The 16554-nt window shown below is 43.9% G+C and overlaps 1 protein-coding gene and 1 long non-coding RNA gene across 3 annotated transcripts in view; both read left to right on the top strand.

The window, feature by feature from the left end:
- The window catches only part of nav3 (neuron navigator 3), a 224546-nt gene extending 218203 nt beyond the window's left edge, over positions 1-6343 (top strand). Inside the window, exons 35-41 of the mRNA XM_085769707.1 lie at positions 108-343; positions 1362-1516; positions 1676-1747; positions 2304-2500; positions 2639-2757; positions 3750-3953; positions 6027-6343. Of these exons, the coding sequence (XP_085625833.1) occupies positions 108-343; positions 1362-1516; positions 1676-1747; positions 2304-2500; positions 2639-2757; positions 3750-3953; positions 6027-6146 (1103 nt within the window). The 3' untranslated portion in view covers positions 6147-6343. The remainder of the gene's footprint in view (positions 1-107; positions 344-1361; positions 1517-1675; positions 1748-2303; positions 2501-2638; positions 2758-3749; positions 3954-6026) is intronic.
- An 8018-nt stretch (positions 6344-14361) lies between these two features.
- LOC146962873 (uncharacterized) lies at positions 14362-16174 on the top strand. 2 transcript variants are annotated; one of them, XR_015035057.1, is made up of 3 exons: positions 14362-14521; positions 15499-15789; positions 15852-16174. It is a non-coding gene; the product is annotated as an uncharacterized LOC146962873 (long non-coding RNA). The 2 variants fall into 2 exon arrangements; XR_015035056.1 differs by having other exon boundaries at positions 15499-16174.
- Positions 16175-16554: the final 380 nt, after the last annotated feature.

Below are 16554 nucleotides of genomic sequence, written 5' to 3'. Positions count from 1 at the left end.
AGAGAAGCCACGGATAACTTTCAAAATTTAAATTTTGGGTGAACTATCCCTTTAATAACTCTTTATCAAATTCATCCCCCCCCTCCTGTCCGTCTCCCTCTTCCCAGGAGTGAAGGAGAACAGTATAGACAGTCTGGTGTTTGACACTCTCATCCCGAAGCCCATCATCCAGCGGTACCTGAACCTGTTGATGGAGCACCGCCGCATCATCCTGTCGGGACCCAGCGGCACCGGAAAATCCTTCCTGGCTGCTAAACTGGCCGAGTACATCATTTCCCAGATGGGGCAGGAGGTGACTGAGCACAACGTGGCCAGCTTCAACGTGGACCAGAACTCCAGCAAGGTAGAGAGAGCACAGAGGGCTGGTATTGATGTCCAGGAGTCAGAGTCTTGGTGCATTGCAGCAGCGATTCCTTCGGTTCCCAAAAGGCAGCATCATTTATTCATGTGAAAGTAAAAATAATCAAACATGGTTTTGTTACATCACTAGCAAATATTAACAGATCCTCAGAGATGTCTCATCTGGCTGCTCTGTGTGAATAAATGAGTCTCTCTGCCTCTGCCTTCCACTTCTCCCCGTACAGTTAATGAGTGCTGGAACAAAACTGCATCTGTTGTGCTTTGATTCAGAGGGACTGATTTTACAACCTGCTACTTTTGTCTGATGTTTTGATCATCCTTTGCTGTGAGGAAAATTGACTAGCATTTAAATGATGGACCCCAGAAGATGAGAATCATCAAAACTGCAGCAATCAGAGACTCTGTCATTTGTAGTTTTCTACAGTTATAGATGGTCGGCAGGTAGAAAGGCTTGAACAGTGGTTGGGTATATAGTACTGGTAATACTACTACTACTACTCTTTTATTTCATTTATATATATTTATATATACACACAAAGAAAGAAGCTGTATATAGACGCTTCTTTCTCTATGTATATGAATGAAATATATATATTTCATTTGTATATTATATTTGTATATATACATATATGTACATCTTCTTTTTTGAGCTCTAATAACAGCAGGTCAGTGTCGGCCAATCAGAGGAGAGGAGGCTTCAGACGCTCTGAGCAGTGGCTGCTTTGTTGTGACATCACAAAGTCACAGAAGTCCTGACAGCTGGTTTTAAGGCTCAGTTTCTGAGCACAAGCTGTGTGTAGTTCTGTGTGGACTGGGGTTTTGATACATTCACAGTGTAGCCTAGAGCTGAGATAATCAACTACACACATACATTTACCTTAATACAACTAACTTTAAAAACTACTGTTTAACATAAAGAAGTAATAAGGATTAAGCTTAACTTGCTCCCTGTAAACTACTCATACCAGCACCTTAGAGACGTGTTGATGCTTCCTCCTCAGGACCTGCGTCAGTACCTGTCCACCCTGGCAGAGCAGTGTAGCTCTGAGGACACGGACACAGAGCTCCCCACTGTGGTCATCCTGGACAACCTGCACCACATCGGCTCCCTCAGTGACATATTCAACGGTTTCCTCAACTGCAAGTATCACAAATGGTAAATCCCAGCCCTTCTTAGACAAACCGATTGTCTGACTGAAGTGTCTAGTCCTTCTGTTAGTCACAACTCTAGTCAGTTTTATTTCTTTAGGCCAAATCATGAATCACCAATAACATGATGCAGCATCATTCAGTGATAATGTGCTTTGCCGTTCAGCCCGTATGTCATCGGGACCATGAACCAGGGAGTTTCCTCCTCTCCGAACCTCGAGCTGCACCACAACTTCAGGTATGTGACAGCCTTCATTTACATTCTTTGATGTCAGTATATTGTAATATTTTGTGTTTTACAACGTGGTTGAAATACTCATCATGTTGTGATTTGATATTGTGAAAGGCTGTGTAATGAGTGTAAATGTAATTGGCTCCACAAAGCGATTAGGTTTCTTTTATTTGCTTTGCATCATCTCACCTTGATTTGAATTGTCAATGAGCAGATTATTTCACAGCTTGTAAACTGAAAGCATCCTTCCACAGGGAGGGCTCACGTGTCTTGGATAATTAGACTCAAATGAAAATGAATAGACGATCGTGTATGTTCTCTGTGTTGGATCATTCCTGCTTGGCATGTTTGAGTAATTGAGGATTTGGCAAATATAAAATCATTAGAGAAATCTAATCATGAGCCAAACATGAATTTAATGATAATCTGTAATGGTGAAATCCAGCCTTCAAAGTGCTGGTACAAACACCTGAGAACACACAAAGTCTCATCATGTGCAACCCGCTGCTTTGATCAGAGATCTGTCTTCATGTTGCCTCACCGATGATCCGTCCCGTCACAGGTGGGTGCTGTGCACCAACCACACCGAGCCAGTCAAAGGATTTCTGGGTCGTTTCCTGCGGCGGAAACTGATAGAGACAGAGATCGATAAGAACATGCGCAGCAACGACCTGATTAAGATCATCGACTGGATCCCCAAGACCTGGCAGCACCTCAATGGATTCCTGGAGGCACACAGCTCCTCTGATGTCACCATAGGTCAGTCACACACACACACACACACACACACACACACACACACACACACTCTCTCTTTATCGTATCTGTCTGACCGATACAGACATCTCTCTCAGTCTTCCCTCCGTCCATCCAACCAACACTCTTCTGTCCCTCCAGGCCCCCGTCTCTTCCTGTCCTGTCCCATGGATGTGGAGGGCTCTCGGGTCTGGTTCACCGACCTGTGGAACTACTCTCTGGTGCCCTACCTGCTGGAGGCCGTCAGGGAGGGGCTGCAGGTACATCCCATAATAGTACTGTAATGTAGTCAGGGAGGGGCTGCAGGTACATCCCATAATAGTACTGTAATGTAGTCAGTGTTGGGGAAGCTACAGTACTTTGCAGCTTGTAGAACTCCATGTAGTTCAGCCTGGCAGTAGTTTGGAGAAACTACATTTCTACCCCTGGAGAAATGTAGTTTGTAAAACTACAGCTACAACAAGTAGCTTTACAACTACTTCCACTCACTCTACTCATTGAACTCAGTGTTAAATAAATCAACATGTGGTGAATATGAAACAAAACATAATAGTCTACAAAACATTCACGTGCCAGTAGAAATATGCCTCTTAACTCAGTTTTATTTTTTTTAAGAAAAAAAGGCTGACATATTTGATCCACATACCGTAGGTTGACCATAGACATGTTGGGTAATATAAAGAGAAAATGAAAATCCTACCCAAAACCACTTGTAAATCAGTCAACAAAAAATGTCATAAAAAATACCAAGAGGTTGACATATTCTAGATGGCTGTGTCTGGAACAACAGTGTTTAAACCCATGACAGGAACGCCAGGGCCAGCCAATCAGAGGCAGCGTTGGCTTGGCATGTCATGACATGAATCATGTCCTTTTTCAAAGAGACTTCTGGAACACAAATAATGGTCAAATAAAATTGATGTTATATTGGTCTTTTTTGTATAAAAAATGTATTGTTGGTCAAAATTGTAGTGTAAACTGAGTAGTTAAACTACAAAAAATGACCCAAAAAGTAGTTGAAGTACTTGACACAGCACAAAATATGAATTATACCTACAAGTTGCAGCAGATAGTAGTGAAGCTATGTAGTTTAACTACATGTAGTTGAAGTCTCCCCAACACTAAATGTATTGGTATAGTGTGTACAGTATATAACAAGTAGAGAAAAGCCGCTCCACTAGCTGTTAGGCATCATTAAAAAACAAGTTGAGGCTCTGTGTCCGGCTCACCTTCATCCTTCCCCGTGCCACAGCTGTACGGCAAGAGAGCGGCGTGGGAAGATCCGTCCAAGTGGGTGAACGACACGTACCCGTGGAACCCCGCCGCTCTGCAGCAGGACGGCCAGTCGCTGCTCAAGCTGCGGCCCGAGGATGTGGGATACGACGGCTACAGCTCATCCAAGGAGGGAGCCTCGTCCAAGCAGGTGTCTCAGAGCGACACCGAGGGAGACCCACTGGTGAGCAACACAACAGCAACACACAACAACACACTGCAGGCCTTAATCTGGGCCATTAGCAGCCTCCTGAGCTGGTTCAAAAATAACACCTGCACCTGAGCATGAACTGAAAAAAGCTTTTAAAGTCACTCTGTGGTTTAGACTGCTAGGTTCAACCTTACCGCACACAGGGTCAACTGGTTTGGTGAGAATAGAGAGAGAAGAAGGGAAACGGTGGAGAATTAATCTCCATTTGGTGGGTTATTGTAGCCTGAGAGGAATTAAAGGGTAGTCATCCAAAAACAACTAGAGTAATTTAAGTGTGTGTGCGTGTGTGTGGTGTGTGGTGTGTGTGTGTCCAGTTTGAGCGCAGGTGTTTGAAGACTCATTTTAGGAGCAGTAAAATCCATTCAGCAGATGCAGCAGCAGCACTGCAGCATTATTTAGACCATTAGCTCTGTTACAGGATGAGAACTTCTGCTGTTTTACTGTGGTGATTTACCACAAGGCTTTATCACACACATAAACACACACACACACACACACAGGAACACACACTGGGAAAGACAGAGTGTGAACTGAATCAAAATATTATCACAACATGGCCAAGTGTGATATCCAAATCACTTTTTTCTTTTTTTTTTGGTGAGGTAAAATGTAACACCGCAAGTCTTTATAAATGAGACGTTGCTATGGAGATATACACTGTATTGATATATATACACATATATATATTGATAATATATATACAGTGTGTGTGTTTTGTTTTGGGGGGGGTTTTTTCACAAAAAATGAAATAAACTCAGAGTGACTCTGTCAGATCAGATGTTTCTCTGTTAGTAACTCATTACAGGATGTGTGTTTTGGTCTGTAGCAGGATCTTAGAGACAGCACTTAAGCATTACTTGTTGTTGACACTGTCAGATGTTTGAGGTTGTAGGTGGTGTTGTGCTGGAGCACATCATGTTGAAAATGTTTAGTATCTAAATGTTTAATGTCTAAGGCAGTGGTTCCCAACCTTTTTTTCCTTGTGACCCCATTTTGACAAATTTCTGGTGACCCTGCAATCACGGCCGTCAATCAAGATGCGCCAGCTCTGATATTTCTATATGCTGCATTTTATTTTAACTCGATTTATATTCAAGAAAGTGAAAGTATAGAATACAGTTGTTAAAGATTGTGTGTGGTGATTTTAATCATAATTTAAAAAAGAATAATATTTAGTTAGTTAGTTAGTTTTTTTTTATCAATGACTAGACATTTCAGGCGACCCCATTTGAATTCCAGGCGACCCCACGTGGGGTCCCGACCCCAAGGTTGAGAAACACTGGTCTAAATATTGCTGAGCTGTATCCAGTAGCCAGTTAGCTTAGCTTCAATTCAATTCAATTCAATTTCCTTTTATTGTCATCGAGTGATAAAGCACAACGAAATTTAAGTGCATCTCTCCTTGATAATTTAAGAGATAAAATTAGATAAAAGAATTATACAAAGATTATATATATATGTAAAAGAGTTAAAAGAGGTAGGTAAAATACAAAAATATATAAATATGTAAAAACAAGTGCAAGATCTATGACCAAGACTGGACACAGGGGGAACAGCTTGTGGGTTCTGCCTTAAACAGTTAAAGTGTGTCCACCAGCATCTCCAGAGCAAATGAACACAGATATTATCTTATTTGTTTACGTACATAAAGTGTAGTACAGTGTAATGTGCTGTTTTCTAGGAGGTTGAGGGTCTGGACTGTTTGTCTCCCGACAGTAGAGCCAGGTCACTGAAATGAGCAAAGTATCTGTTTTATTAATCACCTCAACTTCAGATTAATGATCACTGGCACTGAAACTGTGAAGTTGTTGTAGCCTTGTCACCGTCATCACGCTGCTGCTGTTGTGTGTGTGTTTGCAGATGAACATGCTGCTGTTGTGTGTGTTTGCAGATGAACATGCTGCTGTGTTGTGTGTTTGCAGATGAACATGCTGCTGTTGTGTGTGTTTGCAGATGAACATGCTGCTGTTGTGTGTGTTTGCAGATGAACATGCTGCTGTGTTGTGTGTTTGCAGATGAACATGCTGCTGTGTTGTGTGTTTGCAGATGAACATGCTGCTGCGGCTGCAGGAGGCGGCCAACTACTCCAGCACGCAGAGCTGCGACAGCGACAGCACCAGTCACCATGACGACCAGCTGGACTCCTCGCTGGAGTCGGCGCTATGAGGGAGACACCTCAACATCTGAACCTCCATCACTAGCAGACACACACCCCCTGTAGTGCAGTACAGCACAGTGTGTCATACATGAAAAGTTGTATGGTCCAAAATGCTACACTCCCCATTTCAATTCATTTTACATGACGATGGTGCAATATTCAATCACATTAACGTAGTAGTAGAGTCTCCAACCTGCTTTAAACCACCACAGGTTGATCTACTTTAGTGACATCAGTGAAACTCTGGTCTTTTGTTATGGGTGTGTAACATTTTAGCAAATACAACTTTTCATAATGTAGGTGGGAGGTGTCTGATGAGGAAACGTAGTTCCTCTGAAGTTCACTTCCAAGGACTGGGTCACAGTCGGTGCTCAGCCCTGAGGAGCTACAGCTACAGCTCACCGAGGAGCTACAGCTCACCGAGGAACTACAGCTCACCGAGGAGCTACAGCTCACCGAGGAGCCACAGCTCACCGAGGAGCCACAGCTCACCGAGGAACTACAGCTCACCGAGGAACTGAGGAGCCACAGCTCACCGAGGAGCCACAGCTCACCGAGGAGCCACAGCTCACCGAGGAGCCACAGCTCACCGAGGAACTGAGGAGCTACAGCTCACTCTGAGGAGCTACAGTTCATCACTCCGCTCTGAAGGACCTGCAGAGAGTCAGAGAGACCAGAGGAAGCCACGAGTCCCGCCAGACTGAACTGGATTTTTGTTCTTTTAAAACCCAGTTATATCTTCAGATGTTTACAACGGGGGGGTGGCATGTTCTGTTGTTTATGTCTTTCCTTGTTTACAGAGGTGCTTCTCACACACACACACACACACACACACTCATATATGAGTCATAAATGCACTTACACATTGGCAGCAGCAGGAGGAGGAGAGGTTTTAATCAGTCACCTGACCAACAGTCCAGCCTGCCAACGTGTCCTTTAGCAGGGCACTGCTCCTCCACCACCTCTAGGACACCTGACGTCCAGACACACACACACGCTGAGGGCAGCCAGTAGAAAGACGGCACCGTGTGTGTGTGTGTGTTTTGAGGTGATGCGACGCCCTCTGGTGGCTGATTACTCTGTGGTCTCTGATCCAGCTGATCTTCACACACAAACCAGGTTCATCACAGATGCATCAGACCGGTTTTGTGTTTCAAAAATGTCGGTTCAAGTCAGAAACCAGATGTTTGTTGTGGTTATCTGAGCTGGCTGTCCTGCTAGGGGGTTTAGGGTGGAAGGACACTTTATTTTGACCGGTTGTTTACCACTCTATCACCTTTTTGTGTCTTTACAGTTGTGTACAGGCAGTTCTGCACCTCCGTGATAGCACCCAGAGACTCTAACAAAGCCTCTACAGCTCAATTAGAACCGCAGCACTAACTTTATCATAACACACACACACATATACACACACACGCCCCTGCCCTCAGCTCAGTGGTCAGTGAGCGTCGTCGTGGTGCTGGTCTCCTGCCCTGAACCTGGTCCGTGTCAGGCACTGCCAAGCCGCTCCTCGGCCCCGCAGGCCGACAAGCACAATGAGAGAGCATCGTCTGTGTGTCATCATCGCTACTGTGAAGAAAAAATGGACAAGTGCCAATATTTTCCTTTGATTTACTGCCAAACGTACACACACACACACACACACACACACACATACACAAACACACACATCTCCCGTCACAATGCAAAGCTGACCATGGTTGTAGACTTAGATGAAGTTGTTTCTGGCTCTCCTCTCTCACTGAAGCATGCTGTCACTCGGTGGCTTTAAACGCACCATGAGAAGAGTGGGCGCCACTCAGCACACGACTGTGTCTGTCCATGGTTTGCTAAGCTCCTCCCCCTGAGCACTGATTGTCCAATCACGTCTGTCGAGCGTTGGCTTTCTCCACCTGTCTAAAGCACTCCACCTGGAGCTGTGCAGCAGAGGTGTAGAGACTAGAATAGATCAAACTTCTGTTAGCTGCTAACATCCGGGTGCTGTGCCCAGTTTAACCACCAGAACTTTACAGATTCTTCCTGTGAGTATTTTAACCCAGTGTGCTGTGCTCTGGTGTCTAATAAGTTTTTAAACACATGAGCCTGCCACTCCAAATGGACCTCCTCGCTCATAATCCATTGTTAGGCTCCTCAAGCACACCCACCTGTACTAACTGAACGCAGCAGCTCTGCTCTATTCTTGAATTATGGTAAGGTTATGCACATGCTGCTCCAGAGATAGCACTGGCTTACTAAAACAATACATATACACTACTCACAAAAAGTTAGGGATATTTGACAAGAATATCACTATATAAAGTTCATGCTACAGACTAGTGATATTCTATCATGAAAGCCTTTTAAGTAGAAGGATGCAATGGTAATTCCTTTATCTCAAACAAAAGCTAACAACAGCGGTGGCTATAGCACAACAAAAATCAATAACTTGATCAATTTGATCAAAGTGTTGTCTTGGTCTCATGATGTCAACATGGTAACATGGTGGAGAGGAGAGGGAGAGACAAGAGGACTGTTTACAAACTGTCATTGAACCAGAACAAACCACTACATCAGACGGTGCTGGTGATGTTTGTGGTTAATCACCTTGTTAGAGAACAGCATGTTATTCACATAGGGACTGAAACATTGAACAACTGGACATGTGCATTCAGAAGTTTAGAGAAGGTTACATTAAGTTCACCTGTAAAGGTTTATAGAGCATTCTGAAATGTTATCCAAAAGCCAAACATCCCTAACTCTTTGTGAGTAGTGTATGTACATCAACATCCTCAAAGCCCGATGTCCAGATGTTCTCCTCTGGAATATGGGCTGGATTTGGTAGCAGACTTTGACATCTGCTGGGCCAGAAGAAACAAGCTTGTGGACAGATATTGTTTCTTGTCTGAGAGGGAGGGAGCAGCTTTAGCCTCTGTCCTTAAGCACAATGTAGATCATGTAGCCATCAGGTGCATACAAGATAACTGTTTTAAAATGAAACATGCACAAGTCAACCATCCAACGCGTGGGGCTGACACTGGCTTGATTAGCTACCTAGCTACAGCTGAACTGGTGTCACCACCACTGAAAGCTTGACAGGCCTAGCAACAGTCACTAAGGGGAGTGGAGCTTAGCAAAAGGTTGATTGTGATGGGCTGAATCGTGTGGCGCCCTGCATGGAGAGTGTGCTGCAACAGGCAGACTCAGACAGTCAGAGGAGCTGTAGACTGACTCACAGCCAAGACACAGACTGACCAATCAACTAAGTATCAGTGGTGTTACAGTGAATAAGGCCAGACCACAGTGTGTTGCTTCACACTCACTTGTCCGGCCTCTGCAGCCGTCTGGAGGAACCAAAAAAAAAAAAGCTGAATCAAAAGTATTTTCAAATGCAAGTTAACCAGACCAGCCCAACAGCTGAGTAAGGGAACAATGATACTGGTGCTTTTCTCGCTGCCTTATGTGCAAAAGTTGGGGAGGCGTCTCCTTCTCCCATTGGCTAAAGTGAGAAAAATATTGGATGATGATGATGCTGATGATAATGATGATGATGATGATGATTTGCTTCCTGCTATGTCAAAGATGCTGCTTGTCAGAAAAAAACAGCCTCTTTTGTTTGTGGTCGCTCCCTCTTCCTCCAAACCGCCCCGTCTTGTTTCTGACAGTTGAAGTATAAAGGAATTGATGCTGTATTTGAAATTATAAAACTGACCAATATTGTAAAAAAAAAAAAAAGAACATTTAAAAAAGGGGGTGGGGTATTTTTTAGTTTTAGTTTTGCGCCCAGTTGAGCTGGGCCCACTTGAACAGACAGGAGCACAACCAAACTGTTTTGGGTTTTCTAGCCTGATGAGCATGTTTTGAAGCTTTTTAAAGGGGATGCATTGAGAAGAGACCTTTATCTTTATGTATGCGTGTATTGGACGGAAGCCATTTTGAATTTTGATTGTCCTCTCTTTGTTTAACGAGTGGGTTGGTTTTGCACACTTTGAGGTCGGGGTGGGTTGTAAATACTTAAGTCTTGCACAGTGAATCAAAGATGCATTCTGCCCTGTTGATGTTACAATATGCTTAACCCGCTGAGTAAATTATTGTACTTTGAAAACAGAGAAAAAAAAAAAGAAATGCAAAAACTCAACACGCTGTCAGAAACAGGTGTGTGTCTTGTGGTGATTGGATGTTTTGCCTATGCAGGTGGCATACGGTGTACAGTAAGAAACTGTTTTTTAACTCACTGACATCAGAGACTGAGAACAAAAAATAGGCACTTTTCCAGTTTCTCCCCTCGATCCGTCCTGCCATGATATTCTCTGAACCCCCCCCCCCCCTCCCCCTCTGCCTGTTGTTCCTTAGAAGCACTTCCTCTCTGGACATCTTCTACCCCAGCTTACCGCCACGTTAGACTTGCCGGCTGTGTGAGGCACTGAAGCTGACCTGACACCGTACTGTATACATTTACCAACCAACCAACAGGTGCTACTAGTCAGTCCGAGCCCATCAGAGACCAACAGGTCACATTGTCACAACCTCAGGACGATCCCATCAGGGCGATCCCATCCTCTACAACCCTACCTGTACTCAGCTTCATGTGTCTCTGCAGCCGAGCCTCTGATGGTTCAGGACGATCCCATCCTCTACACTCCTACCTGTGTTCAGGTTGATCCCATCCTCTACAACCTACCTGTGTTCAGGTTGATCCCATCCTCTACACTCCTACCTGTGTTCAGGTTGATCCCATCCTCTACACTCCTACCTGTGTTCAGGTTGATCCCATCCTCTACAACCTACCTGTGTTCAGGTTGATCCCATCCTCTACAACCTACCTGTATTCAGGTTGATCCCATCCTCTACAACCTACCTGTGTTCAGGTTGATCCCATCCTCTACAACCCTACCTGTGTTCAGGTTGATCCCATCCTCTACACTCCTACCTGTGTTCAGGTTGATCCCATCCTCTACAACCTACCTGTGTTCAGGTTGATCCCATCCTCTACAACCCTACCTGTGTTCAGGTTGATCCCATCCTCTATAACCTACCTGTGTTCAGGTTGATCCCATCCTCTACACTCCTACCTGTGTTCAGGTTGATCCCATCCTCTACAACCTACCTGTGTTCAGGTTGATCCCATCCTCTACACTCCTACCTGTGTTCAGGTTGATCCCATCCTCTACACTCCTACCTGTGTTCAGGTTGATCCCATCCTCTACACTCCTACCTGTGTTCAGGTTGATCCCATCCTCTACAACCTACCTGTGTTCAGGTTGATCCCATCCTCTACAACCTACCTGTGTTCAGGTTGATCCCATCCTCTACAACCTACCTGTGTTCAGGTTGATCCCATCCTCTACACTCCTACCTGTGTTCAGGTTGATCCCATCCTCTACAACCTACCTGTGTTCAGGTTGATCCCATCCTCTACACTCCTACCTGTGTTCAGGTTGATCCCATCCTCTACAACCTACCTGTGTTCAGGTTGATCCCATCCTCTACAACCCTACCTGTGTTCAGGTTGATCCCATCCTCTATAACCTACCTGTGTTCAGGACGATCCCATCCTCTACACTCCTACCTGTGTTCAGGTTGATCCCATCCTCTACAACCTACCTGTGTTCAGGTTGATCCCATCCTCTACACTCCTACCTGTGTTCAGGTTGATCCCATCCTCTACACTCCTACCTGTGTTCAGGTTGATCCCATCCTCTACACTCCTACCTGTGTTCAGGTTGATCCCATCCTCTACAACCTACCTGTGTTCAGGTTGATCCCATCCTCTACACTCCTACCTGTGTTCAGGTTGATCCCATCCTCTACACTCCTACCTGTGTTCAGGTTGATCCCATCCTCTACAACCTACCTGTGTTCAGGTTGATCCCATCCTCTACAACCTACCTGTGTTCAGGTTGATCCCATCCTCTACACTCCTACCTGTGTTCAGGTTGATCCCATCCTCTACACTCCTACCTGTGTTCAGGTTGATCCCATCCTCTACACTCCTACCTGTGTTCAGGTTGATCCCATCCTCTACAACCTACCTGTGTTCAGGTTGATCCCATCCTCTACACTCCTACCTGTGTTCAGGTTGATCCCATCCTCTACAACCTACCTGTGTTCAGGTTGATCCCATCCTCTACAACCTACCTGTGTTCAGGTTGATCCCATCCTCTACACTCCTACCTGTGTTCAGGTTGATCCCATCCTCTACACTCCTACCTGTGTTCAGGTTGATCCCATCCTCTACAACCTACCTGTGTTCAGGTTGATCCCATCCTCTACAACCTACCTGTGTTCAGGTTGATCCCATCCTCTACACTCCTACCTGTGTTCAGGTTGATCCCATCCTCTACACTCCTACCTGTGTTCAGGTTGATCCCATCCTCTACACTCCTACCTGTGTTCAGGTTGATCCCATCCTCTATAACCTACCTGTGTTCAGGTTGATCCCATCCTCTACACTCCTACCTGTGTTCAGGTTGATCCCATCCTCTACAACCTACCTGTGTTCAGGTTGATCCCATCCTCTACACTCCTACCTGTGTTCAGGTTGATCCCATCCTCTATAACCTACCTGTGTTCAGGTTGATCCCATCCTCTACACTCCTACCTGTGTTCAGGTTGATCCCATCCTCTATAACCTACCTGTGTTCAGGTTGATCCCATCCTCTACACTCCTACCTGTGTTCAGGTTGATCCCATCCTCTACAACCTACCTGTGTTCAGGTTGATCCCATCCTCTACAACCTACCTGTGTTCAGCTTCACGTGTCTCTGCAGCCGAGCCTCTGATGGTTCACACACACGTATTATCTGGCCAACTTTGCCAGCCCTGCCGTGTCTGCAAGGGTGTGTGTAAGTTGCATGCTAAGGGAGTGGTTACCATGGTAACGGCTTGCTCCCTAAACTTGACTTCCACCCCTGTTTTCAAACCTGAGCTTAGATATCCCACATTTAACCCCCTTCGGCTACTCTACGCTCCTGTTGTAGGCCATTAGTTCCCGAGCTAGCAGAGCGTCGACACCGTTAACAGTGTACACCATAGTGCTGATGATCAACTGGTAATTTTTCCCACTTTTACGCTTTGCAGTTACATCTCAGTTGAAAACCATAGCATTTACTCTGGTTTGAGAGAAATTTTTCTTCTTTTTTGGGTGAAACATTTGTCCTTAAATGTTTTATATTTTGTACATTTGTATGTAACATATCATGTAAATAGACAGAGACAGTGATTTAACTCATCTGGAGGATTTTGTAGTCTTTGTAAAGCCCTAATAAATGGTATTTGGTGTCACACGAGCAAACAACATGTTGTCATGCCTGTCTCTTGTGTCCATTTGACATGTGTGGGTTGTTTATGGACTGTGTGGGTGGGGGGCTTAAGGCTTCAGAGGTGGATTGAACAGCTAAAAACTGCACGGAAGCAGAAGTAAAGAATTGTCATCAAAATAACAGTTTTAGTCAAAATGTGTATATTATCTATTGAAAAAATGATTTGAGTGATAAGTATATAATGTAAACATGCTTATATTTTGTTTACTTCTATGGTTCCAGATAGTAATAAAAGCAACTCAACAAATCAAGCCTTTTATTTTTTACTCTCCAAATAAAGACATTAGGATTATGGACCCAAATGACTGCAGCCAGAGCCAAAGTGACACCCACAGGTCTGTTTGTGTGCACCTGACACTAACAGCAACTCTGTAGCCTACCTGCAGCTTAATCTATTTCAATTTAATTTATTTAAAAGGGACAATGTACAGTTAAAACATAAATGTTGCCATTTGATGCACTATACCAGATTATAGCTTTAAGCTAATTTGCATCTGTAGTCCCTTGCCTTCCCTATAAAAATTAGAGATACAATTAATTATAAATATATAGTATTAGCTTTATTTACTTGTAAATTATTAACAAGTGGTACATTAATGATAACTCTAAATAGGATCAAATTAGAAGACGGGGTGAAGTTGTCATGGGGTGAACAAGCTTTTGGTGATGTTTTTCTGACCTCTGGTGGTTAAATACAAATTAATCAAAGAAAGGTGTTGGGATGTATTCTCAGACAATGTAATATTTAACAGGCTGGAATGTTTCAATGTTTCAAAATTAAAAAGTCGGTCATTCAATGGACAGACAGCACAGGTAAAGTTTTTCGCAATTCCTGTAACTTTTCCACAGCGTCTGGTGGTTTTATTTTGAAGGACCGTGAAGGTGTGTGGTCACTTCCTGGAAGCTCGCGACTGCTGCAGAGATGGTGCGCGAGTCAGAGGAGTCAGACTTCAACTTCAAGATGCTCCAGTCTGAAGGAGCCTCGGTGTCGCTACCCAAACACTCGTACTGGTTCGACTTCTGGTTGTTCGTGCTCTTTGACATCGCGTTTTTCTTGGTCATGTACTTCATAGTCCCGTAGACAGGTAAGTGGAGCTATAGATATATATACTATATATACTATATAAACTATATCTATGAGTGGAGCTAGCAGAGTTAGCACAGGGCGGCTACGGAAGTTTCCCTAACCCCTGTTTCCTAGTAACCCTAACCCTAAACTTGGTGGCCTGGCCTGCTAACTCAATGAAAAGTGTTTAGTCTGAGAGAGAACCGTGTTGGTTTGTCGCTTTCTGAGGGGACATGTAGAGGTCAGACTTTCAGGAGAACTTGTTAAAGCCCAGAAACTTAGATCTGTCACACACTGACACTGACACACCCCGTGGAGCAAGGGACACCGCACCACAGTGGTCACGTAGTCATTAAATAATCAGTAACACGGATACTGCCTGTCTTTCACATTCAGACAGTGTGATGCTCATACACCAGCCGTTTGTTTAGTGTGGCTACAGACATTTGATCCAAATAGGTTCGACACACTTGGACTGATCACACTGATGTATTGTTCTGTCTAATACAGCAGCCTGCAGCTGGTGTTTGTGTCTGAACACAGGTTTTGTCAGGCTGCATCAGAACAACAGCACATTTTAAGCCTTGCAACAAACTCCTCTCCTCCCTCACAGACCACCACAGGTGTTGTTGCATTTGTTTTCAACTAACGTATAGTTTAGTGTTTCAAGTCTGTGGAAGGCTGTGCTTGAAAAAGAAGCAAAATTGTATGACTTAATTTTCTGTAAATCCACTGATGGATACAACAACTAACTAAAGGGCTTCAACTAAGTGTAAGATTCAGGTTGCCATATACTTTTTATACAAATTTGGGCTTTATAATGACCGTTATGTGACGTAGAATATGAGGCTTATTCAACCCTCACAACACTCTGGCCTGCCCTCAGGCAATACTTTAACCAGATTTGTCATCTCTATTTTCCCACATTACTGTCACTTCTCTTGCTGTTGTTCCAGATGTTTAACAGTCTTCTGTATGTGTTTATTTCTGTTAAAGTTTATCCCCTGGACTCTGGAGCCTAAGGACACATGGAGCGTTGGTCCCGCCCCGCTGTCAGGAACGCTAACCAAGCTTTGACTGAACTAACTCTGCAGTGTTGGTCACAGCGTCTGAAGCCTCCACAGCTGGGACCATGGACCTGAGATTACTGCATCCTGCTTCAATACCAGAGAACTGAACCACAGACCCTAACCCTCCTTGTGTGACCTGTTGCCAGTTGTTGAGGTCTGGCTACTTGGGGTTGAATTTATGTTGTTGCCATGAGGAAGAGAAAAAAATCAATTATTCGTGTCATTGGAAAGTGGCAACAACATCAACGGGACTTCAAGACCTATGTGTAATATTACAAGATTTTACCCAGTATGGAAAAGGCCTGTTTTTTATGAAGTAGTGGTTGTTAACAAAGGTATTGGTAAGGTGTTTTTTAAAGTATCCCATCACATTTTATTTAAAGTGTTTTGTCTCCAAATTGTTGGATCGAGTCCTTGAAAGAAAAGACCAAATCTTGTGTGTGCATTCTGTCATAATAAACCATCTGATGAGCCAGTGTAGGTTCAGTCGAGACACTAGGGAAGCAAAATTGTACTTTTGCACTTTATTATGTTCTTGTGGAGTGTGATTCCAGCACACAAAAATGTGGACTGCAAATAAAATGTTTTACCTACCTGCTAAATAGTGACAGTTTGATTTTGGTTTGGCACTGTTTATTTACAGCATACATTTTCATTAAAAGACTGGACTAAATGTTGGATTTAAGATGAAGGCTTACTGCCATTTACCTTCTGTTAAATATGTCATGTCCTAAACAAGTGAATAATAATTTAGTAGTAGTAAATAACTTTGGATACTACTGTGGTAGCCACTAGCTGCCTACTGTGCAGCTACCCACAGGGACCAGTGGGCATAATAACTGTATTTTACTTGCTTAATATACAAGAATGAGACTGTACATGTAAAATTACACATCGATACTAAGTAATCTTTGCAATTTACACTGCATCACCTGGTGTTATTTGTGTGAAATGCTTTTTCTATTGACTCTGTGCACGCAAC

Source organism: Trachurus japonicus, chromosome 23 (assembly GCF_045865225.1).
Source record: "Trachurus japonicus isolate A0001 chromosome 23, Traja_1.0".
NCBI lineage: Eukaryota > Metazoa > Chordata > Actinopteri > Carangiformes > Carangidae > Trachurus > Trachurus japonicus.
Note: the sequence above shows the minus strand (reverse complement) of the source record. Positions and strands in the feature narration are given on the sequence as shown.